This window comes from Melopsittacus undulatus, chromosome 4 (genome assembly GCF_012275295.1).
Source record: "Melopsittacus undulatus isolate bMelUnd1 chromosome 4, bMelUnd1.mat.Z, whole genome shotgun sequence".
In the NCBI taxonomy this organism is placed as follows: domain Eukaryota; kingdom Metazoa; phylum Chordata; class Aves; order Psittaciformes; family Psittaculidae; genus Melopsittacus; species Melopsittacus undulatus.
The window spans coordinates 104,728,394-104,751,447 of NC_047530.1; the positions used below are offsets into that span (position 1 = coordinate 104,728,394).

General features: G+C 36.0%; 1 protein-coding gene across 1 annotated transcript; it reads left to right on the top strand.

Annotated features, from left to right (window-relative positions):
- Positions 1-1,507: 1,507 nt before the first annotated feature.
- On the top strand, positions 1,508-22,550 carry CCDC172 (coiled-coil domain containing 172). Its single transcript, XM_005154512.2, is given in 9 exon segments — positions 1,508-1,586; positions 1,863-1,948; positions 5,323-5,439; positions 6,837-6,939; positions 6,942-7,001; positions 8,967-9,068; positions 10,578-10,680; positions 21,589-21,676; positions 22,518-22,550. Coding segments are annotated over 9 exon segments (771 nt in total).
- Positions 22,551-23,054: the final 504 nt, after the last annotated feature.

Sequence of the window (23,054 nt, forward strand, 5' to 3'; positions counted from 1 at the left end):
TTTGGATGGGAAGCTTCACTTCTGAAACATTTTCTAAATTCACTTTGTGAACTTTTCTCCCTCAGTTGCACTTTGTTCCATTTTAAAAAATAATTGCATTTCCTGCAACATAATGTGCTAGTTTCAGGGGTTTAAATTTCATCAAATTATCTTTCTTAGAGACAGCAATGTCTTTTCTTTAAAAAGCACCATTTGATAACACACTGCCAGCTATAACATGATGCTTTTTAAAGCAGTAAATTGTATAACATAACATATTTCCAGGATTCTGAGTTTCATTCTGCTAACTTAGAACAGTTTTATTCACTAGTAAGACATTGGTACCGTCATGTATATTTTTTTGCTTTTTACAAAGGTTTTCTAATTTCTGAACTTTGCTGCTGCAGTCTGTTCTAAGACAGTATCTCCTCTGAGGACAACTCTTTAGCAAGACAGGACTGTCAATAATCCTGATCTTTTTCAATGTTAAAAAGGCTGGAAAGCTATAGAGTTCCACTCCTCCAGGCTTTTTCTGCCTCAAAGCTGATAGGCAAACTTCACATAGATATTCCCTGTGCTGAATGTAGTTAATCCTTCTCAAGGTGTAGAAGCAAGCCCTGTATTATGAATTACATTTTCAATTGGGTACTTACATTTACAGTGTACAAACCAGAAAGCTGCAGAAGCTCGAAGCATAGTAAACTCATACACAAGTGTGTTGCAGGAGAGCATACAATGGGCTACGTTATGATCTTTGCTTACTTAGACCAACTGAAACACAAACACTGTCATTTTACATTAATGGTGATATGCAGCTGAGTTGAGTCTGACCATGGTTAGTTAAGTTTTGTGTAGTTAGCTTTGCTGTCTTGCTCTTCTTTAACTGCTAAGCTTAGAGATCAGTCTTCAAAAGATGAACAAATGTGACCAGGTACAATATTTAAGAAGGATGGTGATCACTCCATAGAAAAAGGAAGGTGTAAAAACCTGGCTTCTGAACAGCACAAAACCAGTATAAAAACATGTGTTCCCAGAGAAATAAAGTCAGAACTTCCCAGATTCTGAGTTAGAAGCAATGTTCCACAAACATGCATAAGTTTGACACGATTCAGAGTGTCAGCTGCCTTTTGCATAGCCAAATATATTCTTTCTTGTGCTCCTACTGCTTCTCTGCATGCTTGTTTCCATCCCCTGCATTCCCCCGGCTTGTCATCCATGTTTCCCTTTGCCTGAGGTTCACTCTTATCCCCCTACCTTCTGCAGCCCAAACATCCCACACTGTCACCTCCTCCTCAGCAGCCATGTCCCATCTACCACAGTCACTTCCCTCCATGGTCTGAGGTTTCTTTCCCAACCCCATGGAGGCAGAGCCAAGGGCAGAGCCTAGGCCTCGCTCACCACAGAGCCCTGAGGGAAGGGCTGTGTGCAGGCCCAGCCTCACCTCCCTCCAGCTCACCCCAGCTTTAACCAACCAGCCCTCCACAGAGACAAGACCCACAGAGCCCACAGGCTCCACAAGAACACAGAAATGAACCTGGATGCCTTGTTCCAGCAAATACATTTCACAGAGAAGCAGGCGAGGGAGAAAAGACAGCTCATCCAACAAGGTCTGCCCCATGGCCGCCATCCTGTGGCGATGACACTGACCACACTTCATGGCTTCTCCATTTCCCTAGGGCCAGACCCACTGTCATGAGGGGATCAGTGACAGCTGGCAGGCAGCTGGGCTGGCTGCTTATTGCCAATAGCATGTTTTTATAAGAATGTGACTTAAAATCATAGACTGGTTTGGGCTAAAAAGGACCTCAAAATCATCTAGTTTCAACCCCACTAACTTTTACAAACTGAGCATACATTCTTATGGGCTTTTTGTTGTGTTGCAGCTAAATTCGACATAAACAGAAGCTATGAAAAAATTAACCAAATAAAAGAAGAGCTGAGCACAGCAAAAATGAAACTGGAAACTAAGGTAAGCGGGCATGTTTATAGTATACATAATAATGAAATACATTATATCTACAAATATATGACCTATTCTTTCAGGAATAGATTCATAAACAATTTCAAGGAATACACTTCACCTATTGAATACCACAGCACAGAGAAAACTTACACTGTGCATTTCTGTAGTGAAAAATGGTCTGTCAGCATCTTTACCCTCTCACAAATCTCACCCTTCAGGCTGGCTCCTGGCTACAGCCAGGGACTCTTCCAGGTAACACTTCCATAATCTGGAAGCACTGGAGACAGCACCTGTGCATGTGGCAGTCACTGGTGCCCTGCAGACAGAGCTTGGCAGGGAACAGACCACCATGCTGGGTCAATCTGTTCACAGGACACAGCCATCAGACATCCCAGGTCCTGCCTTAACCATCCTGCAGCTTGTTAAAGCACCTTCCTTCAGAGGCCCAGAAAACCATTCCTTTGCTGCCCATTGCCATTCAATAAAGGCCTTTCATAGAAAATACATGGGAGCATTCCCTGTGTTTGCTTGACAGGATCTTGAGACACGTACTAAAGATCTTCCTGTGAGCCCAGGCTCACAGTTAGGGCTTACAAGGCATAAGAGTTTTTCTAGGGATGACAAAGACAGAGGAAAGGTTCTGAATCTGTTTAGTGTTTTTAAGATTTTATTGTGCTTTCCTTTTAACCAAACTGAAAACGTATTTTCAGATTTAAAAAAGATGAATATCCATTTATTTATGGCTGAAAATAAATCATAGACTCATAGAGCAGTTAGGGTTGGAAAGGACCTTAAGGTCATCCATTTCCCACTCTCCCTGACATGAGCAGGGACTAAATATCATTCCTTTGCTCTTAAGTATGTAAGCTAGCAGAATGTATATGCACAACAGGAAAGCATATGGAGCCTCCTTTGAAGTCAGAACTGTTATATCCTATCACTTAAATAAACATCTTCAAGAACCGTTGGGGATTGCCTCACCTAGCTGTGAAGATAAATGTTTGGGGGATGGTTTTCATCCTCCCCAGACCAGGCTCTTCTGCCTTTTGTAAAAGTCTATGCAATATGTACAATAAATATCAACATTACTGCAAGGGGATCAGAGTAAAAGAGAACTCATTTAAAAATATTTACTGGTTGCAAATTGAGACTATAATCATGCAAGCAGTTATTCACAGGGTTGCATTTGTGGATGTCAGAATCTCAGAACCCAAAAGTGCTTTAAAATAATATCTTAACCAACACAGATTTTATCTGGGTGTGAATTGTAAAGTTAAGTCATTTGTAGTCTTGCTCATAAATTTATTTATTAACATCGCAATTTTATGTTTATACTATTAATTTGTTATTGATGCATTGTGATTTATAGCAAGGTTTATGTGGTAGGTACAGAAGGTCCCAAGAGTAGAGATATTATTGTAAACAATTAATTGGAAGAGCTGATGAACTATTCCTAATTAAACCTTATGTGCTTTATCCCCAAGGATTAATAACATTCTTACTGATATCCACAAAAATATTTTTCCTTGCTTTCTTAGTCAAACATTGATTTTTATATAAAAATAGAAATGATACAAAAAACAAGTGGAATCAAGACATGCATTTTGATCAGACAGTATTTAGGTTTGGAGACCATATAGTTATTGAAATTATTTAAAGTAATTTATTTTTCAGTACAGGAATTAAGTTTACATATGTCTACAGTAGTAAATGTGATTCAAACAACATTGAATAATGCTGTTCAGTTAATGCTGCTCATTTTGTTCTTCTGTCCAAATAACTACACTTCTTTATAAGCCTACACATCCAAGCACGTGCATGCACAATAGCTTATGCCTGACCAAGCAGCTGAGACTGAGTTCGAAAGTGTTTTTGACATCTATTTCACAGAGACTGCCTGTGGTCAATCAAAGAGTCTTAGGAAATGCTATTTTTTCCTCTGTTCTGTACAATCAGGTAGCATGTAATTAGAACCTGAATTATAGCATTTTGCTTTTCACGGCTCAGTGATTTCTTAAAAAAAATCAGTTGCAAATGCATAGATTAAGTTGGCATCTTACAGATGGAGAAATCACACTGCAGCTCATTATGTTCAATAATATAAATACAGTGGTAAAAGATCCTCTACTCTCTTTGCATTAATATGTAAAATAAATATTCATGAGGCAAACACTTTATGGGCACTTAGCATGCTGGACGTATCAGGGATAAGGAAAAAAATGGGTCCTTTCCTTTCTAACTCTCATATTCCAGTCTTATGGCATTTGATTTCACTATCCTTTTTTGATCAGATGCTCATCATCTGCATCCTCTCTAAATTAATCTACAATATTTCATTTTACAATATTTTCATTTTTGCCTCTGTTATATCACTATTATTAGGTCTTTTTTACTTCTGCACACAGTCACGTATCAGCCTGACTACTCAATTTACTTTCTGATGCTTACTCTGGGCCTTTACAATCTGTGGGCAATTCTCCTAACTTTACTTTCCCTACCCATTGTTCTGAGTATTACAGTCTGAGTCATTCTCTTGACCTCCTTTTCTCCACTTCATCAGATGAATGATTCTCATCCTTTAAGACTCTTCAGCACCTAGATGTTCCCTATTTTTCTGCTGTTATAGTTTATCTCACCATATATCTTAACTTAGGTTAGACAATGATACAGTAAATGCACTGGAAAATTGACAGGAACTCTGTAGCAAATTTTGAAAATGAAATGGTGGAACAGCATACCATTCTATCAGATAAACTGCTGTTTAAAATGTATAAAAATAAAAGTATATTCAAAATAGACATTTGGGGCTTGGGGATTTTATGGTCAAACTATCTTTAACCAATGAACTAATTGCCATTCCATGTCTTTGGCTAAGAATTCCAGAACTTATGCTCAGAAAACTATAAGCATATCCCTCCCTCCTTCATGTATACAATAGTAGCATTGCAGAGCTGATGATGCGACAGCTATTCAGTAAAAACAATGATGTTGGAGCCCTGTCCCCCTGATGTTATTGTCTGATTTGGTATGCGATGAGCTTTAAACAATTAGATGTAGGACATCATATCATGTTAAGTACCAGATCCTATGTGATCAATATTTTTCCTGGTTTTTAACCTGAAAACCAGAATCTCCTAAACTGAACAGAATTACTTTAGGTAGATGGACCAGGACTAAATGTGTCTTTTCAAAGGCTTAGTTGTATATTGGGAGATTACTGGGGGGAAAAGAGCTGTTTTGCTTGTGCTAGTTCAGCAGCTATGCCAGCTGTGTTTTAACAGGACCAAGAGCCTTACGTACAATATCAAAGTATATGAACCAGTAAAACAATGACTTTACTATATAACCTTTTTTGATTGTTTACTTTTTTCTCTTGGAAGGTTCAGCATCTGTCTGAAAAGGAGTTCTGCTTAGAAATTCTGAAGAAACGTGAAGAGAGCTTAGAAAAGCAGAAAGCTGAACTTATTAATCAAAAGAGCAGTCTTCTTAAAATCTTTGTATGTTTTCAGCTATGGTACTCAAACAGCTCTTCTCTACTGTATAAGAATAGTCAGCTTCCAAATTTGAAAATATGGAAGAAGTAATGTTTTAAATATGGAAAATACTTTTTTTTACTTTACCATACTTAATGTAAATGTAGATAAATTCTCACTACTAATTTAAACCATGGTCTAAGGTAATGTATGCTGCAGTTTATCTACAAAGCTGATCTAGCATTCTCGACTTCATTTCTCAATGTCTGCTGTTGTGTGATTGTACTCCAGTTCTGATGCATTATTTCCTAGAAAACTAGGAAAGTCTCATTTAAATGAGACTGCATCATCCACAATAAAACATATTGAGAAGGATCAAAGTCAAAAATCAGTGAGGCCAACACCACATTTTAGAAATCCTGACATACCACACAATCTCTTTGATGCTGGACACACCTAGCCACCTCTGAATAAGTAGCTTATAGAGATACATACAGAAAACAAGTTTTTCAGTTCTCCTTTGTGCTAACCTGGATATTGCCTTCCTCTTAGTCCATTGAGGGTCCTTGGATATTTAGATGTTAAGAAAAGCCACAGATGAGTAGTGTTCTGTGCATATGTATTTGTACTTCAAATAAGCAGAGCTGAATTTTAATCATTCAGTATGAATGGCCAGTTCTTCAGGATCCAAAGTATTCTCAATCTGAAGTATACAAAGCAATAATAAATACTATGAATATCACAGAAAAATTATTTAGCTGTAAAAACTAAATATACTTTGAAGAAGTGTAGTGTCTTTTAACGGTAACTAGTCAAGTTTGATACATAGGTTATAATGTCTTTCTTCCTGTTTATCAGAGTAATTTCATTTTATTTAATTTAGCAATCAGCTAAGATTTTCTTAAAGGAATTTAATCATGTCTTTCTCTTTACAATATTTTTTTTCCCAGAAGATGAAACAGTAACTTCCTATCAACTATATTTTTCTTGGTAGTTACTGAAGGAGGTAAAGTCTGCATTCCGCAGAGGAATATACAACACTTTTATTTCATTTAATAACAATCTAAAAAAACCCAAATCAGAGTAGCCATAGTATGCTACTGACTTTAAACAGAACTTTCTACTAATTTCAATAAAGGGTTTAACTGGAAAACTGATGGCACAGGTTTGTAATATTATGCAGTGGTTTTTTAAGTGTTCTATTATTAAGAATACATCCTTCACTGCTTCAGAGAAAAAAAAATGATAAAACAACAGACAAAATTGTGGAGCCGTAGATCATTTTCACATTCTCATAAGTAAGGAAAAGTAAATATACTACATTTATAATATATGTTAAACACCATTGTGTTTCAGTCTGTCTAGCTTAACAAAGACTTTCACCTGAACATTCAAGTATTTTCCATTTCTTTTTTTTTTAGGCAGATGCAAAGAGAAAAATGACTGAAGAGGAAGATAATTTTACTAGAGAAGTAACAGAGTTTAACAATGAGTATGGACTAACAAGTAATAGGGATCTTATGATTAGAAAAAAGTCAAGACTGAAATAAATGATTTGGAGAATGAGGCAGCTCTGTTGAAAAATGGTAAGTTTTATATTAAACTATTTATCTTGGTTTACCAGAGAATTAATACAAACCAGTAAAATACAGATCTGCAAAACAATAATTTTAAATCAATTTCCTTGCTGTCTGGAACTTCCTTTTAGGACTACACTGAAAGAGTGTGGTCTGACATACCACATTACACAAGCATAATTAAAGCCTCTTCTGTTCCCTATCCTCTTCAGTCCTTTCTGACTACAACCACTATGAGAAGCAGCAGGCCGGCAGGAATGGCTCTCAGTGCCTGTTGTCGACCAGACAGAGGTGCATTGTTGCACATAACATACTGTGTTAGGTTTGCATGGATTATAATAACCTATATAATCACAAGTTATGTAAATTTCCTTAATTTCAAAATCATTTTATGTACATATCTTGCAGGAGTGGTCTTTTATTGACACAGTATAACTTTATCTTTAAGGTAAGATTAAAAATATGAGATTTCTCAGAACAGAGAATCCGACTGAAAAGCAATCCTTCAGCAAGGAAATAGGAGCATGGACCACGAGCTGAACATGAGCCAATGACATGAGAATGCCAACACCACACTGAGACATAAACATAATTCTGACCTCTAAAACATGCGAAATAATCCTTCAGTCTATTCAGGGCAGTTAAGCTCTTAGCTGGAGTACTGTGCCTCTAGTTTTGGAGGTTACACTTCAAGAAGAAAGTGGGCTACCTGGAGAGAATCTACATGGGACCAGTGAGAGTCATCAGAGATCTGGAGAACATTAAAATTTTAAAAACATAAAAATAAAGAATTGGGATCATTTAACCTATGAAGGAAAAGGTCTGCCAGAAGATGGATATCAATCTTCAATCATTAAAGAAACCTGTAAAAAGGAAATTAATATATTCACCATGCCTATAGTGAACTGAATAAAAAGTAACAAGTGTAAACCACAATAAAGGAGAGTCTGGCTGGCTATTTAGAAGTCTCTCTAAGAACAATGAACAACCTAAACTTTCTGCCTTAGGAGATTCCACTGCAAAGGAATTAAGAATCTCCATCACCACAAGCCTCTAAAAACAGCTTAGACAAGTGTCTGTCACAAGTGACAGAGGTAGAGGTGGTGCTGTCTTCAGAAGGAGAAATGCAGTAAATGACCCCTCAAAGTCATTTCCAGTCTCATGATTCTATGATTTATCAAGCACCAGCACTTTGAATTCCCGATATCTGATGTAAAGCTACTGAAATATGACTATTTGAGTTTGTACTTCCTGGTAAATTCTTTCCCGATGCTCTGATTCTAATCTACAGCTGAAAATATCCCATATTTGTTGCCACCTGTTACTTCCAATGATTAATTTTCACATATTCAGGCAGATCTGATCAGTAGAACATGGAAGGCGACTAACATTCGTCTCTAGGCTCTGCTGCTGTCTTGATTCCATCCTTTTAAATTGCACTCTTTTTTTGAGTTACGACTTGTGTGTCTTTCTGTCTCCTACAATCCTGAGCACACTGACAACACTAGAAGAGAATAATTAAAAAACTCATAACAAGGAAATTCCATGAGGACCTCCTGCTGCCAGGAAAACTATCACAATTAATTCCAGATGCTGTCAATGCTCAGGTTCAAATGTTCATAATACTAAACAAACATGGGCTTTTCTTTAGTCCTGCTGGTAGGTTCACCACCTATAAGTCATCTCTCTTTATATCTGAAGTTACTCTAAATAAAAACATTCTTTTTATAACCAGTCAACAAAATATGTAAAACATCTTAATAAAACATTCTTTCACAGTTATGAATATATCATATGGCATAATTTCCTGTGAACTGAGGTTTATATGACTGATTTTAGTTGATTTAAGTTTCATATTTAAGATTCTTTTTGACTAGATGAAGACTGGTACAAGTAGTTACCAATATTTAAGATCATATCACGAAGACTAAAACTGCAATGCATTGTAACATAAAATATAATTTCTTTTTTTAGAAATTGAGTCAATGGAACAAAAAAATGTTCAATTAAAGGCACTTCAGCTGCAGAAGAATGAGTTAAAGCAGGACTTACTTAATCTCCAAAACGAACTTAAAGGTGTGCACGATTATTGCTTGTTATAATAATTATTTGTGGCTTGACAAATGCTTCTAACACCCTGTAGTTATTTTTCTCAAGAAAAAGAAATCATAGAAACGAGATGCTAATATATGATTACATTATATAATACATACTTTTTAACATGGTTATAACAAATACGGATTTCAGTGAGATTTATTTTAAATATCAGTGAGACTGGGGTCTACAGATTCCCTGAAACATACACTATAAACATGAAAATAAATTTTTACTTTTGCTGATAAGTTATACACTTAAATGGAGACTTTAGTGTTTCAATGTGAAAAGCACAAATACAGGCTGGGTAGAGAATGGATTGAAAGCAGCCCTGAGGAGAAGGATTTGGGGTGTTGGTTAACAAGAAGCTTAATGTCAACCGGCAGTGTGTACTTGCAGCCCAGAAACCAACCATGTCCTGGGCTGCATCAGAAGGAGCATGACCAGAAGGTTGAGGGAGGGGATTCTCCCCCTCTACTCCACTCTTGTGAGATGCCCCCCTGCAGTCCTGCATCCAGCTCTTGGGCCCCCAGCTAAGGAGGATGTGGAGTTCTGGAGCATGTCCAGAGGAGGCTATGAAGACACTCTGAGGGCTGGAGCACCTTTCCTATGAAAACAGGCTGAGAGAGTTGGAATTTTCCAGCCTGGAGAAGAAAATGTTCTGGGGAGACCTTAAAGCAGCTTCTAGTGCCTAAAAGGGCCTACAGGAAACCTGAAAGGATTTTTTTTTTTGAGCAACCTGGTCTAGTGGAAGGTGTCCTTGCCTGTAGCAGGGGGGTGGAACTAGATTATCTTGAAAGTCTTTTCCTACCTAAACCATTCTATGATTCTATGACTCTATGATTAAAATTGACATATTGTTAAAACCCCATTAACCTATAATTAAAGTCACTAAAATTTAGATGTTTAACAAACAAAATTACTTGGACTGATAACAACAGATTTAGCCTAAGTGCTGAATCTCTGAATTGTAAATTCAACTATCATCTTGTTACTGATATTTGTGTGTTCATCTATGAAAGTCTGTGCATAAAAAAATCCACACACAAAGCTGGGAGGAACATGTCACAGGAAAGCCTATAAACATGCAAAACAATAAAAGATACAGAGGGAACTAAGAAAGGTTCTGTGTCAAAGGTGATCACAAGCATTTGGGATGATTTTGAAATTTGGATTAAAAAAAAATGTAACTTGGAAGTGGTTTTGTAACTTTTTTGCAAATGTGTAAATAACATATCACGGTAAGAGAACTAAGAAAGACAAGCCTAAAGTATGGTCATATATTGCTTGAGAAAAGGAACGAACTTTTCTAGAAGATTGCAATATGCATGATAATTAGAATAACTAATTCATATTCTTTATTCAGATGCCTTTTCCCTAAGAACAATTTCACAGAGAAATATTAGAAAAGATAAATTTAGAAAATGTAGGAAGTCTTTGAATATGGATGATTAATATATATTTATAAGGTAATTGTTGATTTATGTTTAGACCTTGAGAAAGAAATCAGGGACGCTGAAAGAATGACAAAAGGTTTAGAAGCTGAAAAAGTCCAAGTCACCGAAAAGCCTCAGACTGATCCTGAATGTTTAAGGTAAGAGTTTTGTGTTAATAAATTCCTACATTTAATTTTAGGTCTGCAACTGCACAACAGTGCTGATGGCAATGACTGTTTTACCTTTCCTGTACAATATTCCCCTGAAATCAGAAGAATCATTAAGTTTTATTACAGGACTTTAATTCCTATTATTACATTCTTTAACCCTTACATGCATACTTCAATGAACTAAATCCTGAAAGTCTTTCAAGGAAGTCAGTAAAACTTGGAGGACGAGCAGGAAACTGCTCATTGGGGAAGGCTTGTTCTTCAGTTTTTGTGAAAACAGTGGTAGTGCACAAACTACTGATGAGCTTCCTAATGCTATACATACTTCTGCAAACTGGCTATTCAACCTTCCCTAGAGCCTGATTGCAGTGGAATGGATTGGCCACAATAACCTCTTTGGGTCAGACGGGCCATGTATTAATGTGACTAAATGTTTTCTCTGTGATCTCTACTATCAGTTCTTGTTTGCCTTCAAATTAAGCTAAGTTAGAACAAAATTTTGAAGATTTAACCAAGACAGAAGATGATCCACAGTCTCCCTTAATAGTGAATATTGCTTCCCAGGAGCTGACCGGTAATCATAGAATCACAGAATCATAGAATAGTTTGGGTTGGAAAGGACATTAAGATCATCCAGTTCCAACCCCCCTGCCAGGGGCAGGGACACATCACACTAAACCATATCACCCGAGGCTTCATCCAACCTGGCCTTGAACACTGCCAGGGATGGAGCATTCACAACCTCCCTGGGTAACCCATTCCAGTACCTCACCACCCTAACAGTAAAGAATTTCTTCCTTATATCCAGTCTAAACCTCTGCTGTTTAAGTTTCAACCAGTTACCCCTTGTCCTGTCACTACAGTCCCTAATGAATAGTCCCTTACCAGCATCCCTATAGGCCCCCTGTAGATACTGAAAGGCTGCTATGAGGTCTCCACACAGCCTTCTCTTCTCCAGGCTGAACAGCCCCAACTTTCTCAGCATGTTTCTCATCAGTCATACAGTTTAAGTGTGACACTTAACATTTTCATTATACAGAAAACAACTTAATGGTATCAACAAAAATATTTTCCACTATAGAAAGCCTCATATCACAGACTTAACCATCTTTTTCCCATGATATAGTGTCGCAGATGAAAGTGCCCATGGATATTTAAAAACATGTAATAGACATTGCAAAGGAACTTCTCTTACAAAAGCTAGTCCAAAATATTCCTGAAAATAAATTGTCAGGGAAAACACTACTTTTGCTGCCATCACCTTTTTTTTTTCCTACCAGTTTTTTTACAAAAATAAACATAGTATTTTTTGTTGCTGAAAACTTTCAATGAAAAAATAAGATTTTGTATAGAATCCTGGGTGATTTTCTGAAAGATGGTTTGGTAATGGCCCATTTTTGCTGAATATTATTTTTTGAAAGAAAATGATATATCAGCCCTATTACTCTCTTCGACCTCTTACATGGTGTTGAGTCACGGCCAAAATTCCCTCAGTGTGAAAATGAATTAGCTCACAATTCTGCATATAGTAGCAAAAGCTTTGCATTCAACATATACATAGAAGGCACAGTATAAATAATAACAACAGCAGCAATTCAGTGAGACAGCATGTTATAATTCACTCTTTTACATTATTCATTCCATCCTGATATACTAGGTTTTGATGCATGAGGTTATCATCTTCCTTCTAAACAACATAATTCCTTTGGAGTAGTTTACTGCAGTGATGCCACTGAACATCCAACTTGGTGTAATTAGTTTTCTATAACAGGTTTCCTGTGTATAAGGTTCAGAAGTAGCAAAAATTATAATACTTTAACCCCCTTCTCTGCCACTGATTGCTACAAGATCCTAGGCAAATCATTCAAATCCATATATGTCTGTTGTTCTACATACAGAAATTAACTCACAGCTCTGTGGAGCGGTACTTTGGTTTTATCTGGACAGAAAACACAAAACTGGATAAAATATATCAAATTTCATTAAGTACAAAAGCAGTGAGTGTTGTTTACAATCAAAGCAAGAAGGATATTATTTTCTTAATTTATAAAATACCTCAGTTTATGGTCAAGATAAGCTGATATTATTTGATAATTGCATGTAGTGCAAAATATGTAATGCTCCTACTGCTATTACTATCACAAGAAACAAGTGTTCTTTAAGGTGTAATAATATATTGAAGAAATTTTCTTTACATTGAAATATTTTTTCATTTCTGATTCTGGACAAAATTTAGGACAGATTGGCCTAAATCATATATTTATCTTGAACTTTCTTTTGATCAGGAAAGCTCAATACTTCAAGAGAGAGAGAGAGCCCTCGGTAAATTAACTTAGATGCCAAAAGCAACATAGCTGTGTTACTGTACTTCCCTGTCAGCATTAATAGTTTCTGCTTTTCAAGTACAGTCAAGTAGGCAACTCTCATTGCTCTATGTGCTCATGTGTCATAGTACTGTGCTGTTTAGAATTAACTCAAATCTTATCAGACTCATGCAACTCTATAATAGTTATCTTTTATTAAACAAAACATACCCATCACTTCTTGGTTTGGACTGCTGAATTAAAAGAGTGAAAAGGAATTTAAAGTATTATATTCTATAAATAGTGTAGTATATAAATAGTTCCCTTGGAGGTACCTGATCACCCTCCAGTACCTACAAGGACATCATCAAGAAGCCGGAACAAGGATCTGCACAATGCTGTTGTGTGGGATAACACAGGGCAAAAAGTTGAAATAAGCAGGGCTTAGAATGAATTAAAGGAAAAACTTTTGTATCATGAGGACAGCTTAGGAAAGGAAAAGATTTCACAGAAAGGTTGCACAGTTGTCATCCTTGAAGATTTTAAGACTTCACTGAGTAAAGCCCTGAGTAACCTGGTCTGACCTTTTAACTGACCCTGCTTTGAGAGGGACATTGGGTTAGATGACCTCCTGACATCCTTTCCAGTCTGAATTATCCATTGAACCACTTATCATTGTGGATTGCACAGCCTATGTATCAATACATAAGCACTGGCTTGTGCTCAGGTGCAGAATCATCTGCAACAAATCCAGTTCTCATTGCACTGCCTAGCATTTGGAGACATCATATCTGCTCTGGTCCTTTGTAGTGTCTCTGAGACATTAAAATACAGTGTCATGTATATGCACATATTTTCCATTCAAAATGCATGAGATGCTTAAAGGAGTTATGTCCAGCTCAGCAGTGTGCTGGTTCAAAATGACAGTACCTACCATCTATGCTCTCATGTGTCACAGAGGTATTTGAGGGACCGTAGCTGCTGCAGCAGCACACATGCTGATGTAGTCTGACACTAGTCTTCCTGGGTCAGATCCTTGAGTGACCTATCCTGCCCACTTCTGTGGGTACCCACTGAAATGAATCTGAGAATAATCATAGAATGATATTCGTAGAAAGGGACCTTACAGTTTATTTAGTTCCAGCCCTTGCCATGTGCTGGGACACCTTCCACTACACCAAGTTACTCCAAGCCATGTAAAACCTGTCCTTGAACGCTGCCAGGATGGGGCAGCCACAGCTTCTCTGGGCTACCTGAAAAGAGCACATTCAGTGTCAGTGTGAAAAACAAAAGTACAAGGCACCTGGGCTGAACCAGAAAGCCCCCCCGACAGTCTAGATACACCTTTGGCACTTGCAAATGACCTCTTGCAGCCACAGTGCCAATTAATGCAATGTTACATATACTAGTATATGTCTTAATAGGAGTCAGTTTTGGTCATATTAAAAATCAATGTGATTGAGCCTACTACATTTGAGAAACAGCCCTTTATAGACTAACAAAGTAAGATTTTCCCCCATGCAGAATCTATTGCTAGAATAGAATTTTAGTTTCTACTGAAAATCATATTTATTATTTATGGAGGAAAAGATTTTGACACAAGTAATATACATCAAAATTACATATTTTTCCTATGAAATAAGCACAAAACCTAATTCTTTTTTTACAAAGCAGGAAACCACACCACTCTATCATGGTGTGGTTTGATAATGATAAAAATACCAGTGTTTTTTAATGCTTCCTCAGAACAAATGTGAGAGACAGTCAGCATCAATAACCTGATATATGTAACTCCCAGATCACCCTGTAAGTCTGTTGCTGTATCACATACCTAGGCCCAGCTTAAAAATCAATATCAAAAGTAGCTGGCATTGCAAGAATCTTCATTACAATTAAGTATATATCTTAAAGTAAATTGCATTTCAGCTGAAGAGTGTGGCCAGCTAATTCAAATTACAGCAATTCATCTTTGATCTGAGAAAAATGCCCTATACGATGTCTGCAGTTTCATAAAATCTCTCCCAAATCCATCAAAGAATTACAAAAGGTCATGAAAAGCATACACTAGTAATTCCAACAGCTCTTGGTGCTGCAGTTACAGGTTTGTATTAATACACATCAGGTACAGGAAAAAGCTAAACCCAAATTTGAATGTTAAGCACAGATATAATTATGGATAAGACACTGTACACTCTTACTAAAAGTAGGCACCCTGGAAATTGTAAGTCTTATGATATAGGTGTGTAATTCAGAGAAATATTTGAGAAAAAAATGGCTTTTTTATTATTTTTAATCAGAACAGATCAGCAATTAAAATCCAAACCCTTATTTTAATCATCTGTACTGCCAATGCCAATCCCCAAAAAATCCCCCAAAGCAGGAAAGAGGTTTGGCATTAGCTCTTTTGAGTCACATTTCCCTCGCAGGTAGCATCACTTAAGTGGAACAATACAGGAGCAAAGCAGAAACTAACTGATACCAGTAAATTCCTAGCTATGCCATTTCACTATTTTATTCACTGTAATTACTTACTACATTAATTATTTATCTTCTTTCACATTTTAATTTGAAATTTATGTGTTGCCTTAAGTAAAACTACCTAGAAGTAATTATAATTAAAGTTTATTTAAACCAAGAACAGAGAGTTTCTATCTAAAATTGCTATTTTTCACACTATTCTTTGAAACATAAACTTTAGAAAAGCAGTAGCAGGAGAGAAATGCATGAAGTCACTTACTTTGTAAATAGTTGAATGTTTTGTACAGTTGGCTAATTCTTACAAATATTGTATTGCTTCTTATATTTCATAATATAGAAAAAGAAACTCCATTAGCAAAATTGGAAAGGGAAAAGCAATGGTTTCTTTCACACAAATCATACAGGAAATATGTTCATTAGAGCTGAACGAATGTTTCATGCTAAGAGTAGATTGCCTCAGGCCCTACATGCATGGTTCTGGTGGATTAAAAAAAAGTAAAATAATAAAATTCACAAGTTAATTTTAAGTTAAATTTTATAATCAGGAAATATCAGTCTCTGGAGTAATATATATGGTTCAAAAATGAGTTTTATAATGACAGTCTCCTCATCGATTTTTTTAAGCTTTTCCTTTTAATAGCAGTGCCTTGTGGAACTGTTATAGTTTGAATTATGTTAAAATAGGCTTCCATTATAAATTGCAGTATGGATTTACAAAAAGTAGATAAAATCCAACTAATGATAACTTTCTTTGACAAGGCAACCAATCGGTTAGACACAAAAAATGCAAATGCTATCTGTGTAGACATTAGTAAAGTGTTTGATATTATCCCATATGGGAAACTACCAGTTAACCTGGGAAAACATTGAAACTTTTCAAGGAGTAAAGAAATGACTGATAGTAACTGTAATAGGTCTGAAAAAAGACATTTTGGAGGCTACAAGAAGGTAATTACACTCAAAGGTGGTCTTGCTTACTGTTTGAAAAAACAGCTTTGGAATAGAAGGTATTTTAAGACAATGGTGCAAAACAAAATTCTAGAGCTTGTAAACTGGAGTCACTAAAAAGGAGGAGGAATATAATTATATACAGTGCAAGTTTAAGTACTTGTACACAACTAAGGACTTCAGTAATAGGTACCTGGAAACAAAGAAGAGAGGCCTGAGCATTCTACATAATCAAAAGACAACTATAAACATCAAAAGGAAACATAGCTGTGGCAAAGATAAAAGCAAGAGGTATTTCCAACAAAAAAACAGGAGGGTGTAATTATACTGTGTATAAATCTCTCACCCACTGTTCCAGAAAGACACATTCAGCTTGGAAGATGAGCAGAGAATGGAGAGCCCTTATTGCAGAACAAGGACAACTCTAAACCCTTTCTGGCTGAGAAAATTACATGAAGCAAAGCAGCACAGTATAGAGATAATAATTTCAGCAATAGGATAATTGCATTAATACATCCAGATTGAGACCTGACTTTCCCTGTACAATAAAAAAATCAAGATATTTGAACTATAAGAATCATTGACCCATATTTATTTTCCCTGCCTTTCAGTAGGAATCTTATTGACCCCTAGAAACACATTTCAGTTTTGATGTTTCTGATGCTTGTACATTTTTTTATTTCTCTGTAAATTATTATAGAGTCATAGAAAGTCATAGAGTCAACTAGCTTGGAAGAAACCTTTAAGATCAAGTTCAAGCATTGTTAAAGTTCCTATGAAAAGCAGTCTGTGAAAATTCAGTTTGTTATCTTCACAAAAGCAAATCTCATCCTAAATGAGCAGATTAATTCCGTACACCTTAACTTTTCCATGTTTATTCATGTATATATTCCTTAAAGACTTCTTGTGATGTTTTAGGTAGTTAGGGGATACAAATTAAAACCAAACCAAAACCAAAATATAATCTACACTTTCAAAACCTATGACTACTTTTATAAAGTTGCCTGATAGCATTCATGAAACACAAGTGTGGGGAATGCTGCACATACTAACCACTAGGCAGGGGTCTATAAAAAGCCTATAAGCTCACTAAATAAACGATTGAAGTTGCACCACAACTAGAGTTTGTGCCTCAGTTGCCACACACAAGCTTTAATCAATGATAATTATGTATTTTAAAACTAGTATTTGGTCTATAACAGTAAAAGATGAAATTTTCTTATTTTACTTAAGGTATTTATTTAAATTTACATTTAATTCTCATTGTTACCTATCTTAGTACCCTGTTCACTTTCATGTTTCATCTTCTTCCTAGCATTTATTATTACTATTAGATCACTTTCTTAATTTTTATTCTATTTCTGCTCCATCAAGCACATACTTCTATAATTTAATTGTTCAGCACAATTGTTCAGGTGCTTGACTTTATATTTGGAGATACTGAATTCCATTTAGATCTCATTTTCTCACTTCTTCAATCAATTGATAACAGCCTGAAATTTATTGACTTCTTCAGTTGTATCAATAGTATTTTCTGTTTAGTACTGTCAGCAAATTGTAAATACCAAGTGAAATCTTGCTTTTACTATAGGAAGATATACATCAATTTAGTCTCAGTATTGAATTGAGACTGGATGATGCCAATGCATCAGTTCTACTTTTGTCTTGACACAATAAACTGAAGACTTCTATCTCAATAAAGTCCTAAAACCTTGATAAATATTTTTCCTGATTTTTATAATAAAACTCAGAAAAATCAATGTACATACTCTCAAGTTGTATATAAACTTCTTAGGGAATTCCATTTTGTACCATGAGTTCTATGCTCTCTATATCAGTGTCAAGCAATTCTGCTTTGTAATACACTCTAATGTTTTCCCTTCTATTTATGGTTAAAAAATAAAATATTGGTCATAAAAAAGGCAAAGACAAAATGGAAAATAAGAAAAAGCTGTTTTACTTGTCTCAGCAAAATATAACCAAGAGACAGTCTGCTTCTTCTACAACTCCAACAACAACCAGGTAGGGTCTTCCATGCTCACTTAGAAAAAAAAGGCTCTACAAACACATATTCAAGCTTCCTTCTGCACAAACCAGCTCTTTGAGACCTCTTTACATAAAATTATTCCTGGAATGTCAGTTTTGGCTACTGAAGCCTTGATCCAGTAATTTCAATCTGTGTATGATTTTCAGAGAAACCTGTTTGACAATAACATTATTTTCATTACAGTTCAATTCATAATACTAGCACATATTGATTTCACAATTATTTTCCCTATTTGCCTTCTGCATATACAGCTGAAACTCAAGAAGAGTGTGTATCAACTACAAATGCCAATGACATTTAATAGCTGTGCTCATTTCAAAGCTGCAAAATCGATCACCTTCAGGGATCTCCTCCTTCTTCATCTCTTTGTCATTTCTAGCACTCAAGAGTTGTGGAAAATGGACTACTGATAGCAGACCTCAGTCTAGGACAAGCTAGTGTCCAAAAAATGCTGATGGTGTTATTCAGCTAGAAACTAGATTTAAGGCTAGATTTGGCAATTGCTATTTTTCTTTAATGTTTTCTTGGGAGGAATAATCAAACCTCCTTTCAAATACAGCATTTTAGCTCCGGCTGTTCAGTAGAGCCCATTACCCATGACACTGTAATTTACCAATAAATTGTTAATCCAGTGCAATGACTTTTTAAAAGACATTTTATTGTCCTCAAAGAGAATAAAATGCTAAAAATAAAACAAAATCGAAGGACATGGAGGGCCAAACGCTAATGTGATTTTTCAGACAACTTTTTTGAAGATATTTGCTTTTCATCACAATCATAAGGAGGGTATAATTGTCACATTAATCTTTGTTATGGCAAACGGTACATCTCCTATTTCCAAAGATGACAGAAACCCTGCCCTCCATCTAAACAGTATAGTTTCATGAGTGTGCACATGCAACATGATAGTGGAAAGATTAATATAAGTATCTTGTGTATCTTAAATGTAAATAAAAAAAACCCACATTTGCTTCCAGTTTAAGCTTTTTCTTATTTCCTTTTTTTTAATAGTTCCATTGTCTCACATTCCTTCTGGTAAAACTTCATCATTCAATATAACTTCATCATTTATTCAGTAACCCAGGCGTCTCCAATGCATTAATTGTGTAGACTGTAACCTAACAGACAGCCCTTCTTTTGTGAATATAATATTCCTGGCACATGCTGTAATTATCTAGCTTCTAAATAAGAAAGAAGGAAGACTGAAAGCAGAATCAATTGATTAATGTAAAAATTAAACACCACATTTAAATGAACACCTTTTATCACCACTACCCCTTGCTATGTAAGGAGCTGTGCTGTCTCCACATTTGGAAGTTTTATGAAAGATTTTGTTTAAAATCTCTAAATTTTTGTTTAAAATTTTAAATGCATACACAGAATGTTCCCATTTCAAAGCATATCATCAATAGTAATTAATTCAATATCCCAAGACACAGATGAGCAACTCCTACTGCTTATCTTCTGGTTGTTCTAGCCTTAATGTACACCTAACATGAGCTGGTATCATTCTTAGCTGACAAGTAGCAAACAGACTATGCATTAATTTTACAGTGTGGGAGACAACGAGAGAACATTTTCTGAGATTAACAGACTATGTCTTTTCCTAAAGTAAATTAGGCCAAGTAGGGCTTTTGTTTGTCTTCAACAAATTAGGCTTCCAATATCATGCCCACAGGAACACAGGAAAAAAAAATTAGGAGGCAAGGCAATGAAGTTAAGCTGATTTAATCAAGATCAGAAGCTGACCTTAGACCTTGAAATGAACTTCTTTCAATGAAAATGGTCTCTAAACTAGCAATGCACTACAGCACAGTGAATCCTTCATTTCTTAAAGCGTAGTGCAAAGTTTCCTTTCATTTAAACACTTGTATGTATTCCAAATGGAGGAGGACTCTTTCTGAAAGAAGAGGCATTTACTCCTTTGTAATACTGTTCCCATATTACTTTTATATGAAGTTATACCTTTTGATTTTAATAAATCCATTTCCTTGTGTAGGAAACAAACTCTTTGCTGTATGACAGCTAAAGAGGTTCATCATCTATATAACAAGCTAAATAATTTATTCACTATTGCAGTATATATTAAAAAGTGGTTGCTGCTTCCTCTTCCAACTTCAGAAGAAACAGTTCTGCTTTGATGCATCAGTTTAGCTATTTAATGAGAAGCAGAATATATGTTTTTCCTCCTTTTCTTTCATTCTGTCTATATGTCCAAGATTACTCACATTGTTTACTGAAACTCTATTAAGGGTAAGCAACTTCAGTTTTCTCATTATGCTTTTCTTATGACAGCCATGGAAAGACTCAGTATAATCTTATCACTTTGCATTCATCAGACTACTAAAAGCTCTGGCATAGATTTCTCTTGGCTTATCGAGTATGAATTTAAACCAGTGCACTGATGTCCAAAGTTTAGGTGTCTCCTTTTAAGCAGGACTAAATGCTCTTTAGAATGCAAGAAAATACTTATATTGGAATTAGATCTTTCATAGGAAAGTTGGAGAATTCCTGACTGAGACTACTGGGAAACAGTAAGTACTGAAGTATAGTAGGAGCAGTGGGGAGAGAACAGCAGCAACAGCAAAGGAGTCTGTGGAGGGGTGTGGAGCAATGACTACACACAAGTAGCTGCACAAGGTCAGGCAGAGGACCCATGAAATTCAACATTCTGGCTACAAGCACATACCCAGAGAAAGTAGGAATAGCACCATATGGTACTTCCTAAGTATCAACATCCAAACTCACATGTTTAAATAAGGAAAATCATGACTAATGAGGCCATAAGTCTTTCATGGTTTATAAAAACAAAACAGTCCAGGAATGTTTCTAACAAACTACTTAGTCAAGATACACTTTGTAAAAACCCAAAGTGTTATTTTCTGAAGCTCCTCACATTGTCATCACAACTGCCAGGGCTGAATGAAATCCAACAACATTGCAGTAAAGCAGCATCTTGGACTGCCAATGACGAAACTAGCAGACTTAAATCCTGATCATCAATTACGTCAGTGAAGGTTTTCTAACATAAGTCAAATTAACAGCTGGGACCAAAGGTGAAAAAATAGGTACCCAAGCAACAGTTCTCTGATCTGAAAATTCATTTGGTTTTGGACACAGGCTTAAGAAAGAACTGGAAAATTACAAAGATGATGATTGGGAAAGTATCTGCGAGACTCTTCGAACAGAGATTGAAATTCTGCAAAAGGTATGCCAGTTTCATTATGCATTTTAAGTGTTAGTTTCAGTTCAAGGTGTAATTTCAGATGATTAGCAGTGGGTTTAGATAAGTGGGTTTTTATGCTATGTATGCAACCAAACATTCTTGCAGGTGCACTCCAATTCTCCTTTGGTTTAGCCTGTTATTTCCAAATGCCCAGGAATATCGTTTTTCACAGAAAGGAATTTAAAGATACATTTTTAGCACAAGAAAGACCTATCTGGGGGACTAGTATTAATCATTACTTTCTTAAAAGCTGCAAAATATTATGCATTTAGGAGCTAAATTAATCTGTATCTCCAGCTGTCAGTTAAATGGAAGATGGGAATATGGAGAAATAGGATGATAATAGCATCCTTTTATGCAATATAGAATCATAGAATAGTTAGGGTTGGAAAGGACCTTAAGATATATTGTCCACTCACAAATTCTTTCTATAAACTTATTAAAGTGTGCTTTTTTTTCTCTAAAAGGCAATTCTAATTTCAAATTTCTTGATTGGCAGTCTGTGTAAAAATATTTTTAAGTCATTTTTTTGAAGTAAAGGTGGTTTAAAGGTTCATTTCAGAACTCCTGGTTGAGCTGTAAGAAGACCCAGCTGCCACAGAATCAGTCAGGGGAAATTTGTATTACTCACTGTAATGATCAGCTTCAAGTTCCTGTTGGAGGAATGTAACTTACTTGTAGTTTATCCCTTAATTTTATCATGCTTGTGAAACTTCAGGAACAAAACCCCCCAAACAGCTCAATGGTTAAAAATGTCTCTGTAAAGAACACACCGAACTCATTAGAGCTCATTTTCTATAATCCAATTCTTTCTCTTTGCCAGGATCTATCACAAAAAAAGACTTCAGATAAGTGAACAGTATGTGGCTTATGACATGGAGTGTCATGGAGGCTAGTCTTTGAGCACTGTAAAACCATTTTACTCGGGCTCTGTCAGGTTTGTTTCTATTTGCTTGGTTAAACCACAGTTTGTTTCCTGCCTTTACTTTTCATTAAAATAAAATTGTATTAATTTATAAGTGCTGGACTGTGAATACATTCACTCACTCTGCTCAGCCTCAGTCCACCTTTTGGTCATCGTTTCATCACACCCAACTCCGTATGCAAATAATTTTCCATCAGCTTCCCACCTGGGGGGTGGAATGCATAATTGCTCATCACTTGTTCTTCTACACCTAGAGCTCTCTAAGCTGCAGAGGGTGGCTGTCACACGTAAATCTACCAAAGACATTTTATTAAGAAGGGAGGAATAAAAACCACTTTTGGAAGCTGACCAAATTCTTCCTGCGATGAAGAAAGATTTTTCCTCTTGGGACACAAGCTGCAGTTTGAAGTCTGGCAAGGTTTGATCTACAGCAGT